The 17,864-nt window shown below is 42.2% G+C and overlaps 5 protein-coding genes across 9 annotated transcripts; 3 read left to right on the top strand and 2 right to left on the bottom strand.

Moving 5' to 3' along the window:
• The first annotated feature begins 699 nt into the window (after positions 1-699).
• LOC108144276 (hepatic leukemia factor) lies at positions 700-1,607 on the top strand. Its single transcript, XM_017268963.2, has one exon. It carries the CDS (start codon positions 915-917, stop codon positions 1,485-1,487), a length of 573 nt encoding a protein of 190 aa, XP_017124452.1. The 5' UTR covers positions 700-914; the 3' UTR covers positions 1,488-1,607.
• Positions 1,608-2,436: 829 nt separating this feature from the next.
• Positions 2,437-7,271, bottom strand: LOC108144535. Its single transcript, XM_017269501.2, has 4 exons — positions 7,055-7,271; positions 5,280-6,630; positions 4,147-4,853; positions 2,437-3,519 (listed from the first exon to the last, which is right to left on the bottom strand). The coding sequence occupies exons 1-4, from the start codon at positions 7,088-7,090 to the stop codon at positions 2,485-2,487; spliced, it is 3,129 nt and encodes a 1,042-aa protein (XP_017124990.1). The 5' UTR covers positions 7,091-7,271; the 3' UTR covers positions 2,437-2,484.
• Positions 6,778-15,908, top strand: LOC108144537 (major facilitator superfamily domain-containing protein 6). 5 transcript variants are annotated; one of them, XM_017269505.2, is made up of 5 exons: positions 6,778-6,910; positions 11,514-11,593; positions 13,295-13,523; positions 14,203-14,348; positions 14,412-15,908. In XM_017269505.2, the coding sequence occupies exons 3-5, from the start codon at positions 13,463-13,465 to the stop codon at positions 15,819-15,821; spliced, it is 1,617 nt and encodes a 538-aa protein (XP_017124994.1). In that variant the 5' UTR covers positions 6,778-6,910; positions 11,514-11,593; positions 13,295-13,462; the 3' UTR covers positions 15,822-15,908. The 5 variants fall into 5 exon arrangements, with proteins under 5 accessions (XP_017124994.1, XP_041563237.1, XP_041563236.1 ...); XM_041707303.1 differs by lacking the exon at positions 11,514-11,593 and having other exon boundaries at positions 6,779-6,910; XM_041707302.1 differs by lacking the exon at positions 6,778-6,910 and having other exon boundaries at positions 11,567-11,652.
• On the bottom strand, positions 7,393-11,831 carry LOC108144536 (transferrin). The gene is made up of 4 exons (XM_017269502.2): positions 11,555-11,831; positions 9,873-10,240; positions 9,092-9,394; positions 7,393-8,863 (listed from the first exon to the last, which is right to left on the bottom strand). The coding sequence occupies exons 1-4, from the start codon at positions 11,664-11,666 to the stop codon at positions 7,484-7,486; spliced, it is 2,163 nt and encodes a 720-aa protein (XP_017124991.1). The 5' UTR covers positions 11,667-11,831; the 3' UTR covers positions 7,393-7,483.
• Positions 15,909-16,680: 772 nt separating the features above from the next.
• LOC108144256 (lysozyme 1) lies at positions 16,681-17,302 on the top strand. The gene has a single exon (XM_017268937.2). The coding sequence runs from the start codon at positions 16,704-16,706 to the stop codon at positions 17,151-17,153; it is 450 nt and encodes a 149-aa protein (XP_017124426.1). The 5' UTR covers positions 16,681-16,703; the 3' UTR covers positions 17,154-17,302.
• The last annotated feature ends 562 nt before the right edge of the window (positions 17,303-17,864 follow it).

The following is a 17,864-nucleotide window of genomic DNA, read 5'->3' as shown; positions in this document are numbered from 1 at the left end:
ACTTTTTGATGTCTTGATACAGTAGATTGGCCAAATCGGGACTTTCTGACATTGCACTTTTTTGGAGTGCATGTGGTGGAGTAAAAGGATATGTTCGGGCATACTGAAATCGATTGATACACCGAGAGAAAGTTTTCAAAAGGGCTTTGGAAAAACTTTTTAATATTTAAACTGTGATATCTTAGATGCTAGTGTTTTAAAGATTCTTAAAAAGTGATTATAAAATTATAAAGATTTAGGATTTAACCTGTATCATTGTTATTATTAATATGGTTGTAGAATTTTATATATATACACAAGTTTTTGACAATATTATTTTCTCTTAAGATGACCCTTTTACAATTCAAAAAATTAGATTCTTAATGTAAGGCTTTAATTTAAGTCGTTACATTTATGTAAAGTGCAAAAACTTTGGGGTTTCCGCCACGCCTTTTTAGACTATTACCACTACTTACCGAGGAACTTTCGTCTACAAAATGTCCGTCGATAGCCAGCTAGTCCACTCTCATTGGTCAGCGCCGGGGAAACCCCTCTGTTTTTCCGCCCCCACCACATAAGAGTTGGCCAACTCGAAGGACAAATGCCAGGGGAACCGGACTGGGGCTTGTAATCTGGCTAACCAGTTATATGAAGTCCTTGTAACCGGGCAGCACGAATAAATACCAAGTGTCATGTATTTGACGAATAATTACCGTCAACATTGCGTGATTGGTTGAATCAGCCGGCGAAAAGGAGGGTAGCTGGTGTAGCTGGAGTATCTGGCTTAGGAATAGCCCCCAAATGTGGGGGGTTGTGTGACTGGAACCTATAATTACCGGGCTTAGGCAGGTGGTCGGCCAGCAGGACTTGGATTCAGATTGAACGCGGTCGTTGGCGCGAACGGAACGGAACGGAAGCCACCGAAAAAGTCACCGATGCACTCGCCCGCCCAGTCGCCCATTTTGGATGTCACCGATTCCGAACTGGATGCCGCCGATCTGGAGTCGCAGAAGAAGACGCCCTCCTACTCCTCCTTTCCTGTGCCCCAGAATCTAAGGCTACCCGGCATCTGTTTCCCTGGAATGATCGGTGCTAAAAGATCCTCCGAATCTCTGCCTGCCTTCGAGTATATTGCTCCGCCCAGTCATGCCCTCCAGGCCCTGGAGTTTCCACTCATGGAGCTCAATCGCGTGGGTGTGATTGGCGGCGGAATGTTTCCGGGTTTCATGCATCGGCGGGTTCGCGGCGAAAAGCGTCCCATTCCGGAGGCCCAAAAGGATGCCAAGTATTTCGAGAGGCGCAAGCGGAACAACGAGGCGGCCAAGAAGTCCAGGGATGCGCGTAAAATCCGTGAGGATAGGATAGCTTTCCGGGCTGCTCTGCTGGAGCAGGAGAACTCCATCTTAAGGGCCCAGGTCCTGGCCCTCAGAGACGAACTGCAGACGGTGCGACAGCTCCTGGGAGCCTCAACCACCGGCGGCATGTTGTCCATGGCCAGGCAGGTGTAGCTTACGTAGAAAACCATCGAAAAAGATCCGGAGATTTGTACATAACAGTGAAGTGGGCAGTGGTTCTACCAATTTTTGTTAATATATGTTTAAAATAAACTTTTTTTCGATTTTTTCGAATTTGAAAATTTGAAGTTGTTTTTTAATTATAAAAAGAAGTGATAAAGTGAATAATTATCTTTCATTTCACTTTCTTTTAAATAACGTATATTTTAAATAAATTTAAAATTGTGTGGGTTTTAGTTATATAAACTCGAAACTAGAATAGGATTTCTACAAATCTAATTATTGCAGGGTAATTTTACATGAAAAACCATAGAAAAAGATTTGCAGATTTGTACATAAAAGTAAGGTTCTAACAATTTTTGTTAATAAATGTTAAAACTTTAATAAACTTTCAATGGCATTAGAAGTATTTGAATTTTTGTTTTTTTAATTATAAAAAGTTATGGAAGAAATAGCTTTAAAATATCACATTGTTTTGATTCACTTTTACAAACTTAAAACTTGAATGGGCTTTCTACAAATTGAGATCTTTTAAGGAAAACGACTTATTTAGCTGTTTAAAATTAATTTCTAAGTTTAGATTTGTGCACAAATAGTAATAAACTCTTTGGATATTTTCTGAATTTGAAATCAATATGATAATGGTTTCTTTTATTAAAAAATTATAATATAATAATAATAAAAAGATAATAATGAAGCTGAGTCGATTTTCTGTTGAATTTTTCTATCATTCCAATGGCAACTATATATTATCATTTCCCGATTTCAACAAAATTTAAACCGTAATCCTGAAATAGTAAAATAGGTTTAATTACATCTAATTCAAACCAAATCAAAAAAAAAAGTTCCCAGCGTTCGCAACTTAATGACATTTTTCTGAAAACCATACCTTAGCGAAATCCAAATCGATTAGGACTAGACTGACTTTATTTGCTTTTAAAAATGGATTCAACAAACGGAAATACAAAATAGTTATAAAATATGTAACAAGCTAGTAGTCAAGTGGGTGCAGTTGCACCTTTCCAGCCGAGTCCAGGATGAGCAGATGCTGTTCGTGTCCCGAACTTTGGACACCTGCGATATCCGTGGCCTGGAGACTGCGACTTTCCGCCGGCTGCTCACTGGGCAGCTGCTCCCTGTCCCGGTGGAAATCGTAGGTGCGCACAGTGCCATTGGTCAGGGCGGATAGTCGCCATCCATCGCTGGAGAGGATCAGGGCCTGAACGAGATGCTGGCGCAGTCCACTGCCGCTGAGGAGCAGCTGCTGGTCAAATACCCTCATTTCGTAGGAACGTCTGGGTCGCTCGATCAGCTCCAGAGCAGTATTGGGCCGGGTTTCGTAGGTGGGATTGGGACTAGGATCCACCTGCTGGTCAAAGGATCTTCGCTCGTTGAGTATAATGTTTTGAATGGCGCAGGATTTGCCCGTCTCTGGATCGGGCTCATCGGTGGCGGATGGTGGATGACCGGTTTTGGGTCTTTGATGGCTCTTTTGAAGTTGCCTCTTCCCCTGATTGCAGTTGAGGATCATTACGGACCCATTGGACAGACCCACGGCCACATAGTGCTCATTGGACAGCACACACAACGAGGTGGGAAACAGAAAACGACTCTCGTTCACGGCGATTCTCGTGAAGCGTTCCGTCTTCAAGCTACGAGTGCAGCAGAGCACAAAGTTCCGGTTGGTGCACACGTAGATCAGATCACTGCCCGTATCGATGCTGGTGAAGCGCAGTCCCTGCAATCCCTGATCCTGCAGAGCGTTGCTCAAAGTCTGCGTCTCGTTCAGCTCCCTTAGCAGATCGTCGCTGTAGATGTTGCCCTGGAACAACGACTTGGTCTTCTCGTAGGCACTCTGGTGGCTCTTGAGCAGACGTCGCTCCAGATAGCTCCTCAGGTCGCAGCTGGCGCTCTGCAAGAGCTTTACTCGAGCCCACGGGGAGCTGAACTCGTTGCTATTGCTGGTGATGGCTCCTTCCACCAGGGTCCACATGGTCAGCAGGCCAGAGTCGTTCAGCGACGCGTACTACAAAGGATTTGGATATGAGTAGCGGTTTTAGGAGTACCCAACATATTTAAGTAAGAACTAATGCCCATGTTTAGTTTTCAAAAATGTAAGTATTAATTTACAAGGAGTACCCTGTATAAATATAAACCTTATGGAAATGTTAACCAGGATACATCAAATTATTACCTGATTACTAGAATTAAAATAATGCATTTGTATTCCTTTTCATAATGGTTTTTTTCCCATCTTAAATCTGTCCACTTTGGCCTTGTGGCCATTGCTTGATCTAGTTTAGGTCCTTATTCTATACATAAAATGAATAAAATTATTTTTCTTTATGCCAAAGACAATGCCAAAAATTGAAGTCATTTAAACTCCGATTAAAACTTCCTTGGCCAATGACATCAAACTTAACCCACTGTTTTTTATCCAGAAGTAACCCATTCTTTCTCCAGACCCCAAATTTCATTTGGTAGCTGGGAATCGGTTTCAGCAGTTTAATTTTACGTAATTCTAAGGGCAGATATTTTTATTGTTGCCTGTTCAGCTAACAAATTCTTAAGAAATAAGTTCCAAAAATACAAATAAAACCTAACCAGCGGTTTGTATAATGAATTGTCAATCTGAGAATAAGGATTATCCTACCTGAACTTCCTTGTAGGGCGTCTGCAAGCCTCCGGCTGCAGCAATTCCTCCTCCACCCTTAAGCGGCGATCTAAAGCTGCGCACATCCACCACGGCGCCCAAATCCATGGTATTCACATTCCCACTCACACCCTTCTGCAGTTCCAGCATGGGAACCACCGACTGGGTGGCTGCAAAGTGGGTCAGATGGCCATCCAACTTGGAGCAGTAGCTGTGCGTCTCGCGCAGATCCCACATGGCCACACTGCCGTCTCGCAATCCGGCCACCACGATGTCCTGAGCCTCTCCAGAGATGGCCACCCGGCTGACTTCGGCCCAGGTGGAAAGCAGACGCAGAGGCTGGCCGGGATTGGCCAGCGACCACACCATTAGCAGGCTGGCAAAGTCATCGCTGTAGACGTTGCCATCCTGGGGACATTCGTGGACGGTCACCACTAGTTGACCATTTTCAGAACTGCCAAAGATTCGGCGAACTGGGAGGGCATTGAGTAGTCCAGTCTGGAGAGGAATATTCCGGGGATTGCTGGCTTTTCCCCAGTTTTTATTGCCCTCCAAAACCCTGCCCATTAGTCTTCCGGCCTTGTGCAGAAACGTATTCAGACGTTCTAGATCCGTGGTTTTGGCCAATCTCTTTTGCTGAAGCTGTTGGGATCGAGTCTGCTCCATGCGATGCAGTTGCTCCAAGCGAGAAAGGCTCGTTGCATACACTGAAATAAATATGTACAGTAAATAAGTACAAATTAATATATGGCTTTTGAATTCAACATTTTATATATAATATTTCTGAGCATTAAATATAAAAGAATAATATAAAATTCCAAGCATAATAAATTGTTTGATTCAATATTAAAATTTTCTTTTAAATTTTAATTTTATACACTAATAAAAAGTTTACACAATATAAACAATCAACATTTTATATTTTATATTTATGTAAATTATTACAAAATCATAATACAAAATACCATTCAAATATCTTTTAATTTAAATGTTCAGATACTTACAACCATTTCGCAAATAGTAAAAAAAATATTTGGTTTTATATTTAATATAACTAAAACCGCAATGAATGAAAATAAAAGCGAAATGATTTAAATGAAGTTTTAAGTACTCAAATTTACTATGTTTTATACCATTGTACTCATCTGTCGACTGAGATTTCGATGTTTGCTCCAGCTCCGCATCGCCGCTGCAACTGAGCACCAGTTGACCTCCATAGTGGTGTGGATGCTGGGTCCAGCTGCTCCGGCTGTGCACCTCCAGCGTCTGGCACTCGCCGTCCATTTGGGGCGGCTGCGTCTGGGTGGCCCTTTGGCAGGCATTCAGCTTGCCATAGCTCTGCATGAATCCCTCGTAGCTCAATGGCTTCATCTCGAAGAGGTGGTAGTTGAGCTGGTCGAAGCGCAGCTTGGCCATCAGTTCCTCGCCGCGTCGACTAACTACGGGATGGGACACGAATCCGGAGTAGCCGCCATAGTAGACGTTAGCTTCACCACTACCACTTCGGGGCTGCTTCTCCACTTCGTTGGTGCTGATCCCAGAGTCCAGTTGCTCTGAGTTGGCCATTGAGTTGGTATCGAAACTATCGTATTGATTCTGGGGATTTATTTTCATCCGCATGTCATAGTGGCCAGAGTCCAGCTTGCGCTCCTGATCTTTATCGCGATGGATAACCGTAATGGGATTCTGGGTGGGCTCCGAGTCCGGTTCCTCTTCCTCTTCCACTTCTGCCTCGGAGGATGATGTTCCTCCTGGCTCTTCATCTGTTTCTTCCTTTCCCGACGTGCTGGTATCCGTTTCAAAATCCGATTCATAGGACTCAAAGTCATCGGAGTAGTGATCGGATTCCGGGTCTGGCTTTTTGGCTTCTTCGAACTTGACTTCAAAGGTCACTGGCTGTTTTACAGGCTGTGATTCCTGGTTGTCCACTTCGCTGCGTTGCTTGGCGGATTCGCGCTTAAGCACCACCACTTCCTCGGGCTCCAAGGTGCGCGTGAATGTTCTGGCTCTTGAAGGAGCAGCAGGGGCAGCTTCTTTTAGAGGAGGAGTGGGTGATATCTGCTCCTTTTTGGCTGCAGCAACAGGTGTGTCCGGTTTTGCCTGTCCTTTGCGTTTTTGAGGCGGTGAAGACACTGTAACACTGTGGTAAGTGTCCAGAACTGCATTGGGTTTGGACTTAGACTCGGTTTTGGGTTTGGTCTGCGAGGGTGGTTTTGTGCTTGCCGCTTGCCTGGTGGTGGTGGCGCGCAAGGCTCCTGGGGACGGAGTGGTCCTTTTGCTCAGGGGCTCCCTTGTTTCCTTGTTTTTCCCCGTGCTCAATGGCTTTTTGCTGGTCGAAGGTTGCGCCGCTGCTGTTGTGGTTTTCTTGGCCACTTTTTCGCCTTCCAAGCTATCCGGTTGTCTGTTGGCCAGTGACCTTCGCTCCTTGGACTCTTTTGTGGTTGCCGGCGATTTGGTGACCTTCCTGGGCATTTCCGTTTTGACCTGCAATTTTCGAATGGTTATTTAAAATTATAACGCCTTTTCTTACTTTTACAGCACTGTCTTTTAACAGCTAACAGCACTGGCCATAATCCAAACAAAAGGTTTTTTTGTGTGTGGCGATCGGTTCGTTTATTAGTTTTAATTGAACGCTGTTACATATTATCTGCTTTATTAACATGCTGCTGTGTACTCTAATTGGCAGTAAAGCTTTTGTGGGCATTAAAACCAGGAATAAAGCTGATAAAAAGACTGTTTTCTAGGTGTTAATAATAAAATGCAGGTTTGTTTAGTTTTATTTTAGAGCGGTAAAGTGAAAATTAATCAGCAAAAAGGTAAAATCGACAGCGGCATACTAAATCAAGTGAAATGTGTAATACATGTGCGGTTTTTTTTTGCTTTTTGGAGTGCCTTTTTTGGGGCTTACGTTCTTGCTGCTCGTTCGCGTCGCATTTTTTGACATTTTAGTAGCAATGGCTGATTTTGAAAGTACCCAATTTTAGTGCCAAATAATGAAAGTTATTGCCGAGTTCCACGTAAATTAAATCAATCGTAATGCTGCTCAGTTGTGACATTTTTTCCAGTTTCCTTGGAAACTCAAAGTCCTTGTACATAGCAACAACAAATCGGCCAGCCATAAACACAGCTGTTTGTCCAGTGTTGCAAAGGACTGGCGTGCTCGAATTCAACTGGTAGCCAACATATCGATTGTTATATCGATTTCTTATAAAAAGTAACCGCCATTTTTAAATTCAAAAAAGTACATTTGGTGATATAGCTCTGGTTGAAGCTTTGTTATTCTTAACTTAAGTTTAGCATAATATCACAATAAATAAGATTAGATTCGTGCTCATGACTAAGAAAATTGACGCTGCAGCGTGAAAAAGAAGCAGAAAATCAAAATCCAGTAATTATAGCTAAATTGCGAAGCTCCACTCTCGTCAAAGTTCTTGTAGTACTGGGTGTTGGTATACCGATCGTAGATGTGCTCCATCACCCGCTTGGCATTATCGCGGTGCAGCTCCTGGAGGCCCAGCAACCCATCGGTGGTGTCCCGAAACAGCACATTGTTCCGTTTGTCAAAGATGCCGAAAAGGGTGAAAGGACGTGTCTCACTCTTGTATTTCCGGCCAAATAACTGATCCATGTCGCGCAGCGAATTGTAGATCTCATGGTGACGCGTCAGTGAAGAATTGTGGGTCATCAGGTGGCCACGGGTGGTCCAATGGAGGTAGCAGTACTTAAAGTTAGACCGTTTTTCAATGCCTCCGTAGGGGCACAGTACCCGGAAGTCCTTGTGGTTGCCCTTGGCCAACCAATTCGCAGTGAGGTTGCCATCGACATACTTGTTGTACACATCCGAACTGAGGAAGGCCACATCGGCGCCCTCGGAAAGGCAGCGGAGCGCACCCTCATCACCCTGATAGTGCAGCGGGCACTTTCTGCCCTTATCCGGATGCCACAGACAAGAGTCGCGGTGGAAGAAGGAGTGCAGCGAGTGCACCTTGCCCGTGGCATTCACTATCGTCTCCTGGACAGACAAATGGGCAGCTCCCTCGTACGAGGGCAAACAGGCTCTGACTCCCCTGAGATCGTTGAAGCTCTGGAACTTGGCATCCTTGTGCACCAGGGCAATGGTCACATACCGATCATGCATATCCGTGGCGAACTCAAACAGCAGTGGCACTAAATTATAATCCCGCTGGGCCTTTACCCGCATTTCCTGATCCACAAGCACCACATCGGCTGCCTTGAACTTGGTATCATCCAGGCACTGTTGCACATCCATGGTCCTCACGCATTGGATATTCGGCTGGACACCGTACACCTGCGAGGCCTCCTGCAGCCAGGAGCACTTGATGTGCTGAATGATGGACGTGGTGCAAAAGATAATTGACCTCGGCGGATTGCACTCCGGAAAGCTGTAGGCCGACTGGAAGGCGGTGGCCTGGTCCAGGTAGTCATCGATGGATATTACATTGTCCAGAGGGACGGTAAAAACGTGATATGTCTCCAGGAGGCTCAGCAGGGCACTCTGCCAACTGTCCGGCTCGTCATGACTGAGTCCCGTGACCAAACGCTGTATTTGGGCAGCATGGGTGCGACGTGCGGCCACCACGGGCCAGGGTTTGGCCACCCACACACATGGTTTGGTCACGTTTATCGGCTGCAGATGACCATCCGGGCAAAGGTAGCTGTACTCCGAGGGATTCGCCTGAGCCGCAATGCCAGATAACTAGAGAAAGAAAAATGTTATATTACGATATATCGTCTTGGGAAATTCATTTAAATTGAGCCCTGCACGATTACACTCAAAGATTCGTTTGAATCATGCTGGAAACACAATCCGATCAACAATTATTAATTAATGAGTGTAATTTTTGCTTGTGAATAATATTTATATGAGTATAAGTTTTTTCCCAACTCAAAATCAATTTGTGCTGGGCTCTAATTAAATACTTACCCCAAAATGACTGCGCACATCATCCAGACGAGCATAAGCCACGTTGCCACCACCACTGGTCAGACAGTAGAGAGCTCCTCGTCGTCCCCAGTGCTTGTCGTTCTGATCACAGTTGACCGAATCATAGCACAGTTCGCACAGCGAGGGATAGCGACTCTTCAGGATGCGATCCTGCTTGGGATCGGGCACCCAGGGACCCGCCTTGCAGCTGGGACCAAAGTACCTGGCCGTCGATGAAATCCTATCCTCCGTAACGGTCAGTTCCGGATCACAGGTCTTGGATACCATGGCAGCTTCAAAGTACTGCAAAGCGGATTGAGATTCAGTAAAATTTTACCAGAAGCTAACTTTGGCGAGCCGAAGTTTTAATAACCTTGCAACTTTTACAACAATTAAATATTCTGAAAACCGGATATATTTCGATTGTTTTGCAATGAAGATATGTCAATATTCCAAAGAATTTTGCGATCTTTCCTATGGCATATTTAACATATTGTTGTCCGATTTTTTATCAAATTATAAAAATAATTCCAAAATAGTAAAATATTACTATACAACAACGAAGCTATAATTTCCTTTCTTTTATTTTTTTTCGGTTAGAGTTAAATTTTATAAATAGTCTTTCGTTCCGTCACTTTACGACCTATATACCAGCTGCAATAGAAGACTTTTGGTTTGCGTAGAAACGGACAAACGAACAGACGAACGGACAGACGAAGCTGAACAAGAGTTGTAATCTTGTTACTGAAATTGTAATGATACCAAGAAGAGAATCACTTACATTAGCCAGGACCTCCGTCCAGTGATTGCCCAATCCATAGCCGGGATGACACAGCTTGGCGCCTCGCAGATCATGGACCGTGTGGATATCGGCCTGATTGTCCACCACAGCCACTATTTCGTACTCAAAGTGCGACTGGTGCGATCTTAGCTCACTGGCCACCAGGATCTCCACGCTGGCCCAGCGGGCGGCCACCAGGTCCTCCGAGGTGAGCACTCCAAAGTGGGCAGTGCCCTTGTGGATGCGACGCACGCAATCCAGCCGGTCCACGCCGATGACGCACTCGATGTTGCTCTTGGCCTCCAGCAGCGGGCAGAACTTGGGGGTTTTCCGATAAATGCCACGCGATTCCACCACACAGACCCGCACTTTGGGAGGAGAAGGTGGAATACATTTAGTTTAGATTTCTGCTTCTGCTTAGTATATAATCCGCAAAAAAAAAAACCTGTTGCCAGACGAGCGGCATCAATTATGATTATCTTTATTTTTCGGTCTCTTTTTTTTAGAGCTTCTACCCGCTTGCAGTTTTCGGAAAAGATCAAGATATCTTGGGGGTATTTTTTTAAAATTAAAAATTCCCCCCAGGTGCGTCAGTTGATGGGGGAAACCTGAAAAGGCTGGCTGCATTCGCAGAATTCACATAAAGTCGCAAACTGGGAGTTAAAGTTAAGTAAGCCATTCTGCGCTGGGCCGCTTTTTGGGCAATGGAGCAGTAGCTCCAAGGTCGAGACGGGACTGGTTTTCGTTTTCGATCGGCTTTTTTTCAGGCCTGATACTGCTGTCTCTCTAGCGGGTTTTGATTACACCCAGTCGAATGAGTGACCAAGGTCAGCTGCTCTCTCGCAGTGCATTTCGAATTAAAGATCCATGATATATGTTTTTTACGCGATTTTTGATGGCTAATTGCGGGGTGACTTTGTATTTAATATCATTCGAATGTTTGATGGATTCATTCGAACTTGCTAATAAACATAAAGCTTAAGAAGAAATGAGTGGTCGTATTTTCAGAGGATTGAAGTATCTTAATAACTTAAAATTTCTTTAATAAAAGTTGTCTAATCGAATTAAGGAACAGGGATTTCAAACGAAAATCTGTATTTAGTGAAATTGATTTCATTTGCTATTATTTGCCATTTGGTATTTTTTTTGTTATTTTACTAAATTTTGATAATCTGTGCCATATTAATTTTATGATTGTAATCTATTCTAATCATTTATAAGTCCTTTACTTTGAGTTGAAAAATGTCTAAGAGCTTTTTTTATTTCTTAAATAATATATATACGCTTAAAGACAATATTTCTTTTATAAAAAAATGTATTTAATTTCCTTTCATTTTAAGTGAATAAATAAGCTGTCATATTAAAATATATCTAAAAGCTTCTTAAAAATATTGATAAAATATATTTTAGCATATAATTAATGTAATATTAATAATATTTTCTAAAACAAGTGTGTTTAGCTTAAGACTCAAATCTAGCTTCTTTCTCGTTTTGATTTGTTTTTGTTTTCCGCTATATAAAGAAACGTCTTAATCAAGCTCTCATAAATACCGCACAACCACAATTAGCCCTGAGCTGCATCTCAATGTACATAAATTAATTTTCCCAATTTGCTTTGTTTTTTTTTGTTTTTATTTCCAGACAAACACAGATCCGCCCCCCAAGCTTTAATCTGAACTTACATTTGCCATCATCGGGCGGTTCCACAGCCACGCACATTGGTATTGATATTAATATTGATATTGATAAGAACGAGGCGAACAGCCCCACCAAACTTAATGTAAGCCACTGCATTTCTGATTGCGTCAACCGCTCGTCGTTAATCGCTAATTGTTACTCGAGATCGAGTTCGGGATTAAGTCAGTTATAGACTGTCGCGTTGAGAACCGCTTGTGGTTGTATGGATTTTCGAGCCCGAACCTCTCGCATTGGAAGATCGGCGGCGACTGAAGCCAGCCCTCCCAGATGCCAGCGAGTAAAACTCGATCCGAGCTATCCGCTTGAGCTCAGGCTGCTGAACGAGATAGCCAGTAAGCAGCGGAATAACAATCAACTACGCACAGCTGATGGATGAGTCAAGCTGGGGTTTTTGGCTAGCTATAGATAGATTGATTAGCACCTTTCGAGAGGAGGAGTAGGGGTGCAATGATTGTAGGAAATTACCTCAGACTTGGTCCCTTGTGGCTGCCTCCCTAATCTGTAGTTTATCAATAGGTATACCCACCATATAATTGACTGATTCCTTATCGACCGACTCGACTTATCAGTTGCCATACAAACTGCAGGCGTTTCAGCACTTTCTTCAGTCTCTGTTTGCAGCTCTTGCCGTTTGTTTATACTTTGATCGCGTGAATTACAGATAATTGAAACATTTCCGTACACGAAATAAAAATTAAAACATTTTAATACACAAACCAAAGCAATTGCCAGTATCAATGTTTCATTGTTACCATTAATTAATGTTAAATCTCACTTGATCTCCGCTAAATTGTCAATAGAGTGGCTGGTGTTTAATCGCGTGAACTACAGATAGTTAAACCTTTTAAATTATACAAAACAAAACAGTTGCCATTTAATATTTATAGGTCAACAAAAACGTTTAATTTTTAACAGTGAATTTTGTAAAATTGCTACTCAAAAACGTTAAATTTTGACTAGCAAAGTGTTATGCCAAATAACAAGATACGGAAGATTGATACGGAATTTGATCAAAACAAGTATTATTTCTAAATATATATATATACATTTTCCCTCCCAATTCGCAATGCAATCATATTGTATTCAAATGTTTTAATTAACTCAACGACTTAATCCAATCCAGTAAAAACATTCCTGTGGCTTCCCTGTTTTTACCATATAATAATTTTTCTTATTGAGCTTTGTCACGCACTTTGTTTTGCATTTTCAGTATCTTTACATTATTTTCTAGGGATTTCCAAATCTCCACTTTGTATTTGATTAATGATCGGCTATTGGAAAGTTTTTGGCAAGCCATTATTTAAAGGTTTGCAAATTGTAATTTTTTGTGTGTCAAGTTTACGAGTGATTTGGTACCGTAAACCGGTTTTTATCTACAAAGTTTATATATACACTAACCCAGGTTTTAATGAATTTACTATACACAACACGCAATAACTAATTGAGTTGGAGCGTTCAAGTGGGGATCTTCAATATGCCTCGAAGGCGCATTTATTTGTCAGGCCCTAAAACCTTTATCAGACCTACGGACTTAATTGGCCCCAAACATTTATAATAGTGGAGATAACATTTGTTGTTCTTATGCTTTTGCTTATCTCCCATGAACTTTTATGTTGCAGATTACAGCTTTTTTGCTATACAGTCTGGCCCGGCGTTTTATCAACGCGAGATTAGATATTGTTTAGCAGTCTCTGAATTACATCCATGTCGCTGGCTATTTACAGAGTCCTTCCACCAGACGACAGATCCCCAGTAAAAGTCGAACGGCGAACGACAGACGACGTGCTAAAATAATGATCTTATCTGGGTAGAAACACCTTCTCCAAACCGAGGATTGCATGGAGACATTTAGACTGTGATACTTTGCAGCCATAATTTGCAAAATCTAGACAATGGTGCGACTCAACAGGCGCCTGCTGCCGATCAAGGCACATTTCTTCTTTTTTATGGCAGGTGAGTTATAAAGCAAACCCATTAGATCCACAATTAGAACTGATTTCGCAATAATTGTGTGATTATAATCATATTCATATCAAAAATATTCTTATCGGTCACATTATCGGGTATATTTTGAGAAAATCTGATGAAATATTAGCTAGGCTTTGCCAAAATTACAATTGAACATTTTAAATATATTGAAATTAGAACAAAACAACACAAACAATGTTCGCCTTGGGAATATAATTATTTTACATTATTACATTATAAATTAGGAACTAAATTCGCAATAAATAAGTTATTATATATTTCAATATTTAATCTGTTACATTATTAAAAAAACATTACGTTAAAAAAAAAATTTTAGCAAGGCTTTTCCGATATTTAATTTTAACATTCAAGAATGTAATGGTTTCTATTGTTTTTATAAATTAAAACTAAGTTTTACATTTTTGGACGTATAAAAATTCAATGTTAGTTATATAGTTTTTATTTATTTGATATATATATATATATATATATATATATATGTACCTAGCAATGGAATCCAATCATTGAGTGATTATAATAAATTCTCAGTATTACTTTATATCACAAATACTATTATTAATGTCAAATCAAATATATATAAAAACTAAAAATTTTTTTAAAGCTGTTTTCAACTGTTTATTATATTATTATTATTATTTATTAGCCATGGGACCCATTTTGCCACAACTCCCAGTGATTGGCAAGCAAATCGGTGTTCCACCGGACGTAATGGGCTACATAATGGCCGTCTTGCCTATACTCTATGTCCTGGCCAAGCCCATGGTGGGATTCCTAGTGGATTATTTCACGGTGAGTTAAGATAATCCTTGCACTTGCATTCGGTATTAATGAGTACTCACATTTCCTTCACAGAGCCTGCGGAAGTTCATCTTCATCGCTCTTATTCTAATCATGACACTTGCCTTTGCTGGATTTTATTTCCTACCCGACAATTCGCATTTCATCCCGTTGGAGGACGCCAGTGCCCAGTGGAATGTGTCGATTCTGGAAACTCCACCAGGTTGTAGCTCCACGATTTACTCCTCCAGAGCGTTTTGCCAAACGACTCATCAGGCGAATTGTATTCAGGAAGGAGAGATAGCAGAACTTCCCGTCCTAATTGTGGCTTATGAGGCAGGACTCAATCTCAGCCAGAATATGCTTCATGGAAACGACAGTCATCACATGTGCTTAAGCCAACCAGCATCCAGTGAATGGACTCAAGCTAATGCATCTTGTCATCTGCGACCTGTGAATCGATGCATCTATGGAGCTGGCAAATTTTGGCTTTTCGTTTGCCTGCTCTGCATTGGAATCGTTGGCTTCAATGTGACCAATTCCATATCCGATGCCTGCTGCTTTGATCTGCTGGGCGAAGAGGAGCAGGGCAAGTACGGAGCCCAACGAGTGTGGGGCACCATAGGATTTGGAGCTACGGCCTTGCTGGCTGGCGTTGTGGTCAACTGGTGGACCACGGACGCCATTAAAAGTCTGACACCCGCCTTGATCATCATGTGCGTTTTCAGTTTAATGGATCTGTTTAGTGTATCCAGACTGAAGCTGCCCAAACTGGGTGGCTCCGAGTCCATCTGGAGCGATGTGTGGCAACTGGTTCGTCAGCCACCCATAGTGGTCTTCCTGTTCTTCGCCACCATGGCCGGCGTCATCGACTCGTTCATCATCTACTTCATGTTCTGGCACTTGGAACAGGTGGCCGAGGCCACTGGCTACATGCATCAGATCAAGCTGATCGAGGGTCTGGTGGTGGCCGCCGAGTGTTTGGCCGGAGAGGTGCCCTTCTTCTTCTACAGTGGGAATATCATCAAGAAGCTGGGCTACGTTCACTGCATGAGCATGTGCTTTTTCTTCTACGCGGTGCGACTGTCACTGATTGCCTGGATCCCAAATCCCTGGTATCTGGTCGGAGTGGAACTCTTTTTCCAGGGCATTACCTATGCCCTGTGCTACACCTGTATCGTGGCCTACGCCTCGGCGGTGGCTCCGCCAGGAACTTCGGCCACCGTCCAGGGACTAATGGCTGGCATGGATGATGGGCTTGGATTCTCCATTGGCTCCCTGATCGGTGGTCTGATGTTCAACAGCCTGGGGGGACGAGAAAGTTTTAAATACTTTGCCATCGCTGCCATTTGCACCTGCGTGGCCCACATTGTGGTGCGTCCCACTTCCAGAAAACGACAGTTCCTGCCCAAGCAGGGATACCAGCCGCCCCCGGAACAGGAGATTAAGCACCCGCCGGCTCAGGAATTGCAGGAGATTCGTTAGATATTAAATTAAGTTGCTTATTTTTGTACTCAATGTTGGACAATAAAACGAGTTGTCCAAAAGTTGAACGACTTTGCTGTCGGTTAATTGTTCCATTGTTGGCGCACACACGCGATTTCAAGTGCTGGAGCCCCTCCAGCTGTCAATAATGGTTATATAATACCTGTGCACAGAGCACAAAAGAACCCATTGAAAGTGAAACTGGGCCCAGGCAGATGCCTCGCTTAAATGGCGAGCGATTCCCACTCTATATTTTAACGAAACTGGCCCGATCGGCCTGTCAATGCTCAAGAATCGAAAATCTGTTACTGGTTTGACACTGATCGGCAAAACTGAAGTTTTAGAATTGGACCGATCTTTATTTTGAGGGCATTGGTTATATATGTTTAAAGATTCTCTTAGCCAAAATATTATAAAATCTCTTAGAACTTGTAAAATTTCGAAAAATATTGATCTCCTAAAAAAAAATAATATAAAACATTTAAACTCTAGTTGCTTTAAATAATTTAAGTTATAAATCTAAAGAACTTTTAAATACTTATGACACAAAATATCTAAATTAAAACGGAATGTTAAAATTTCTTCCCATTATAATTGTTTTAGAAAATTTTTTGTTAAATTCGCACCAACGTCTCCCATTTCTCATTCGATTCAAATGGTAATATTGATTTAGTTCATTTTGATAAAGATAATTTGCATATTATAGTGGGAATTAGCATTCTGAACTTTGTTACGCAGTGTTCATAATTTATGCTCGAGTGTGGGCCACACTTCAGAGCTGTCCGAATGAGTGCTTGTAAAAATTAGATTGGCCCAGGCCAAAATCCCGCATGGCTATATAAGCCGCAAATCCCAAATAGATCGGGTCATTTGATTCCGAAGATGTGGCACATTTGGCTGCTGGTTCTCTTATCACTATCAGTTGTGGCCAGTGGCCGCCAGGTGGGCAGATGCAGCTTGGCCCGAAGGCTTTACCGGTACGGAGTGCCCTACAACGAGCTGCCCGACTGGATGTGCCTCGTGGAGGGCGAGAGCTCCTTCGACACCAAGGCCATCAATCCCAGCAATGCTGATGGCTCTGTGGACTGGGGTCTGTTCCAGATCAACGATCGCTACTGGTGTAAGCCGGCGGATGGTCGTCCCTCCAGCGATCTCTGTCGACTGCCCTGCCGTCTGCTGTTGAGCGATGATATCCGGTATTCGATCGCGTGTGCCAAGTATATTAGGAAACAGCAAGGATTCTCCGCCTGGGTGGCTTGGAACAACCGCTGTCAGGGAGTCAAGCCCAATGTGAATCACTGCTTCCGGCGACTACACAGGAACTCGGGTTGAGCAGTAAAGTAAGGGTTCTATAAACAAAGAATAAGATTAGAAAAGTTGCAATCATTACACTTTTAAACTGATCAAATAAACTGTACAAGAATATAATGATATTTCATTTACTTATAAAAATTTTATAAATTCTCTATACCTCATATAATTTAAGTTAAATGCGGTAATCAGTTATAAAGCAATGCTTATAAAAAATACATAAAAATGTAAATGAAAAAAAAAACTTAAGCCAACATGTGGAATTAATAAGCCTAAGGAAATTAAAGTGTTTGCGGGCGGATTTTAAATTAAATATTTTTTTTATAAAAAGGTGTAAATGTGTTTAATTAAAATTTAGTTGAGTTATTGAACGAGGCATCTCTTTCTTAACGGAACAAAAATACTTCTTCACTTTAAATTTTAAATAAACCGCCAAGCTGTTATGTGTAATGTAATTCTACATGTAGAAACAAGTTCCAGTGCAAGACTCCTATCGATAATTTGGATAAGATATCGATGTATCGGTATTGTCTCCAGCTGTTGGGTCATTTAACCGAAAAATAAATTTTACTAGAATGTTCCTAACATTGCCCTGTAAAGCCAACGCTGCGGCAGAGAGAAAGCAGAGAAGAGATGGAAAAACGTCGATGTTGCCCCGCCAAACATCGATGAAAGCGATGTTTTGAAAACATCGATGACATCCATATTGGTATCGATGTTTCGCCATCTCTA

This window comes from Drosophila elegans, unplaced genomic scaffold (assembly GCF_018152505.1).
Source record: "Drosophila elegans isolate 14027-0461.03 unplaced genomic scaffold, ASM1815250v1 contig_183, whole genome shotgun sequence".
NCBI lineage: Eukaryota > Metazoa > Arthropoda > Insecta > Diptera > Drosophilidae > Drosophila > Drosophila elegans.
Note: the sequence above shows the minus strand (reverse complement) of the source record. Positions and strands in the feature narration are given on the sequence as shown.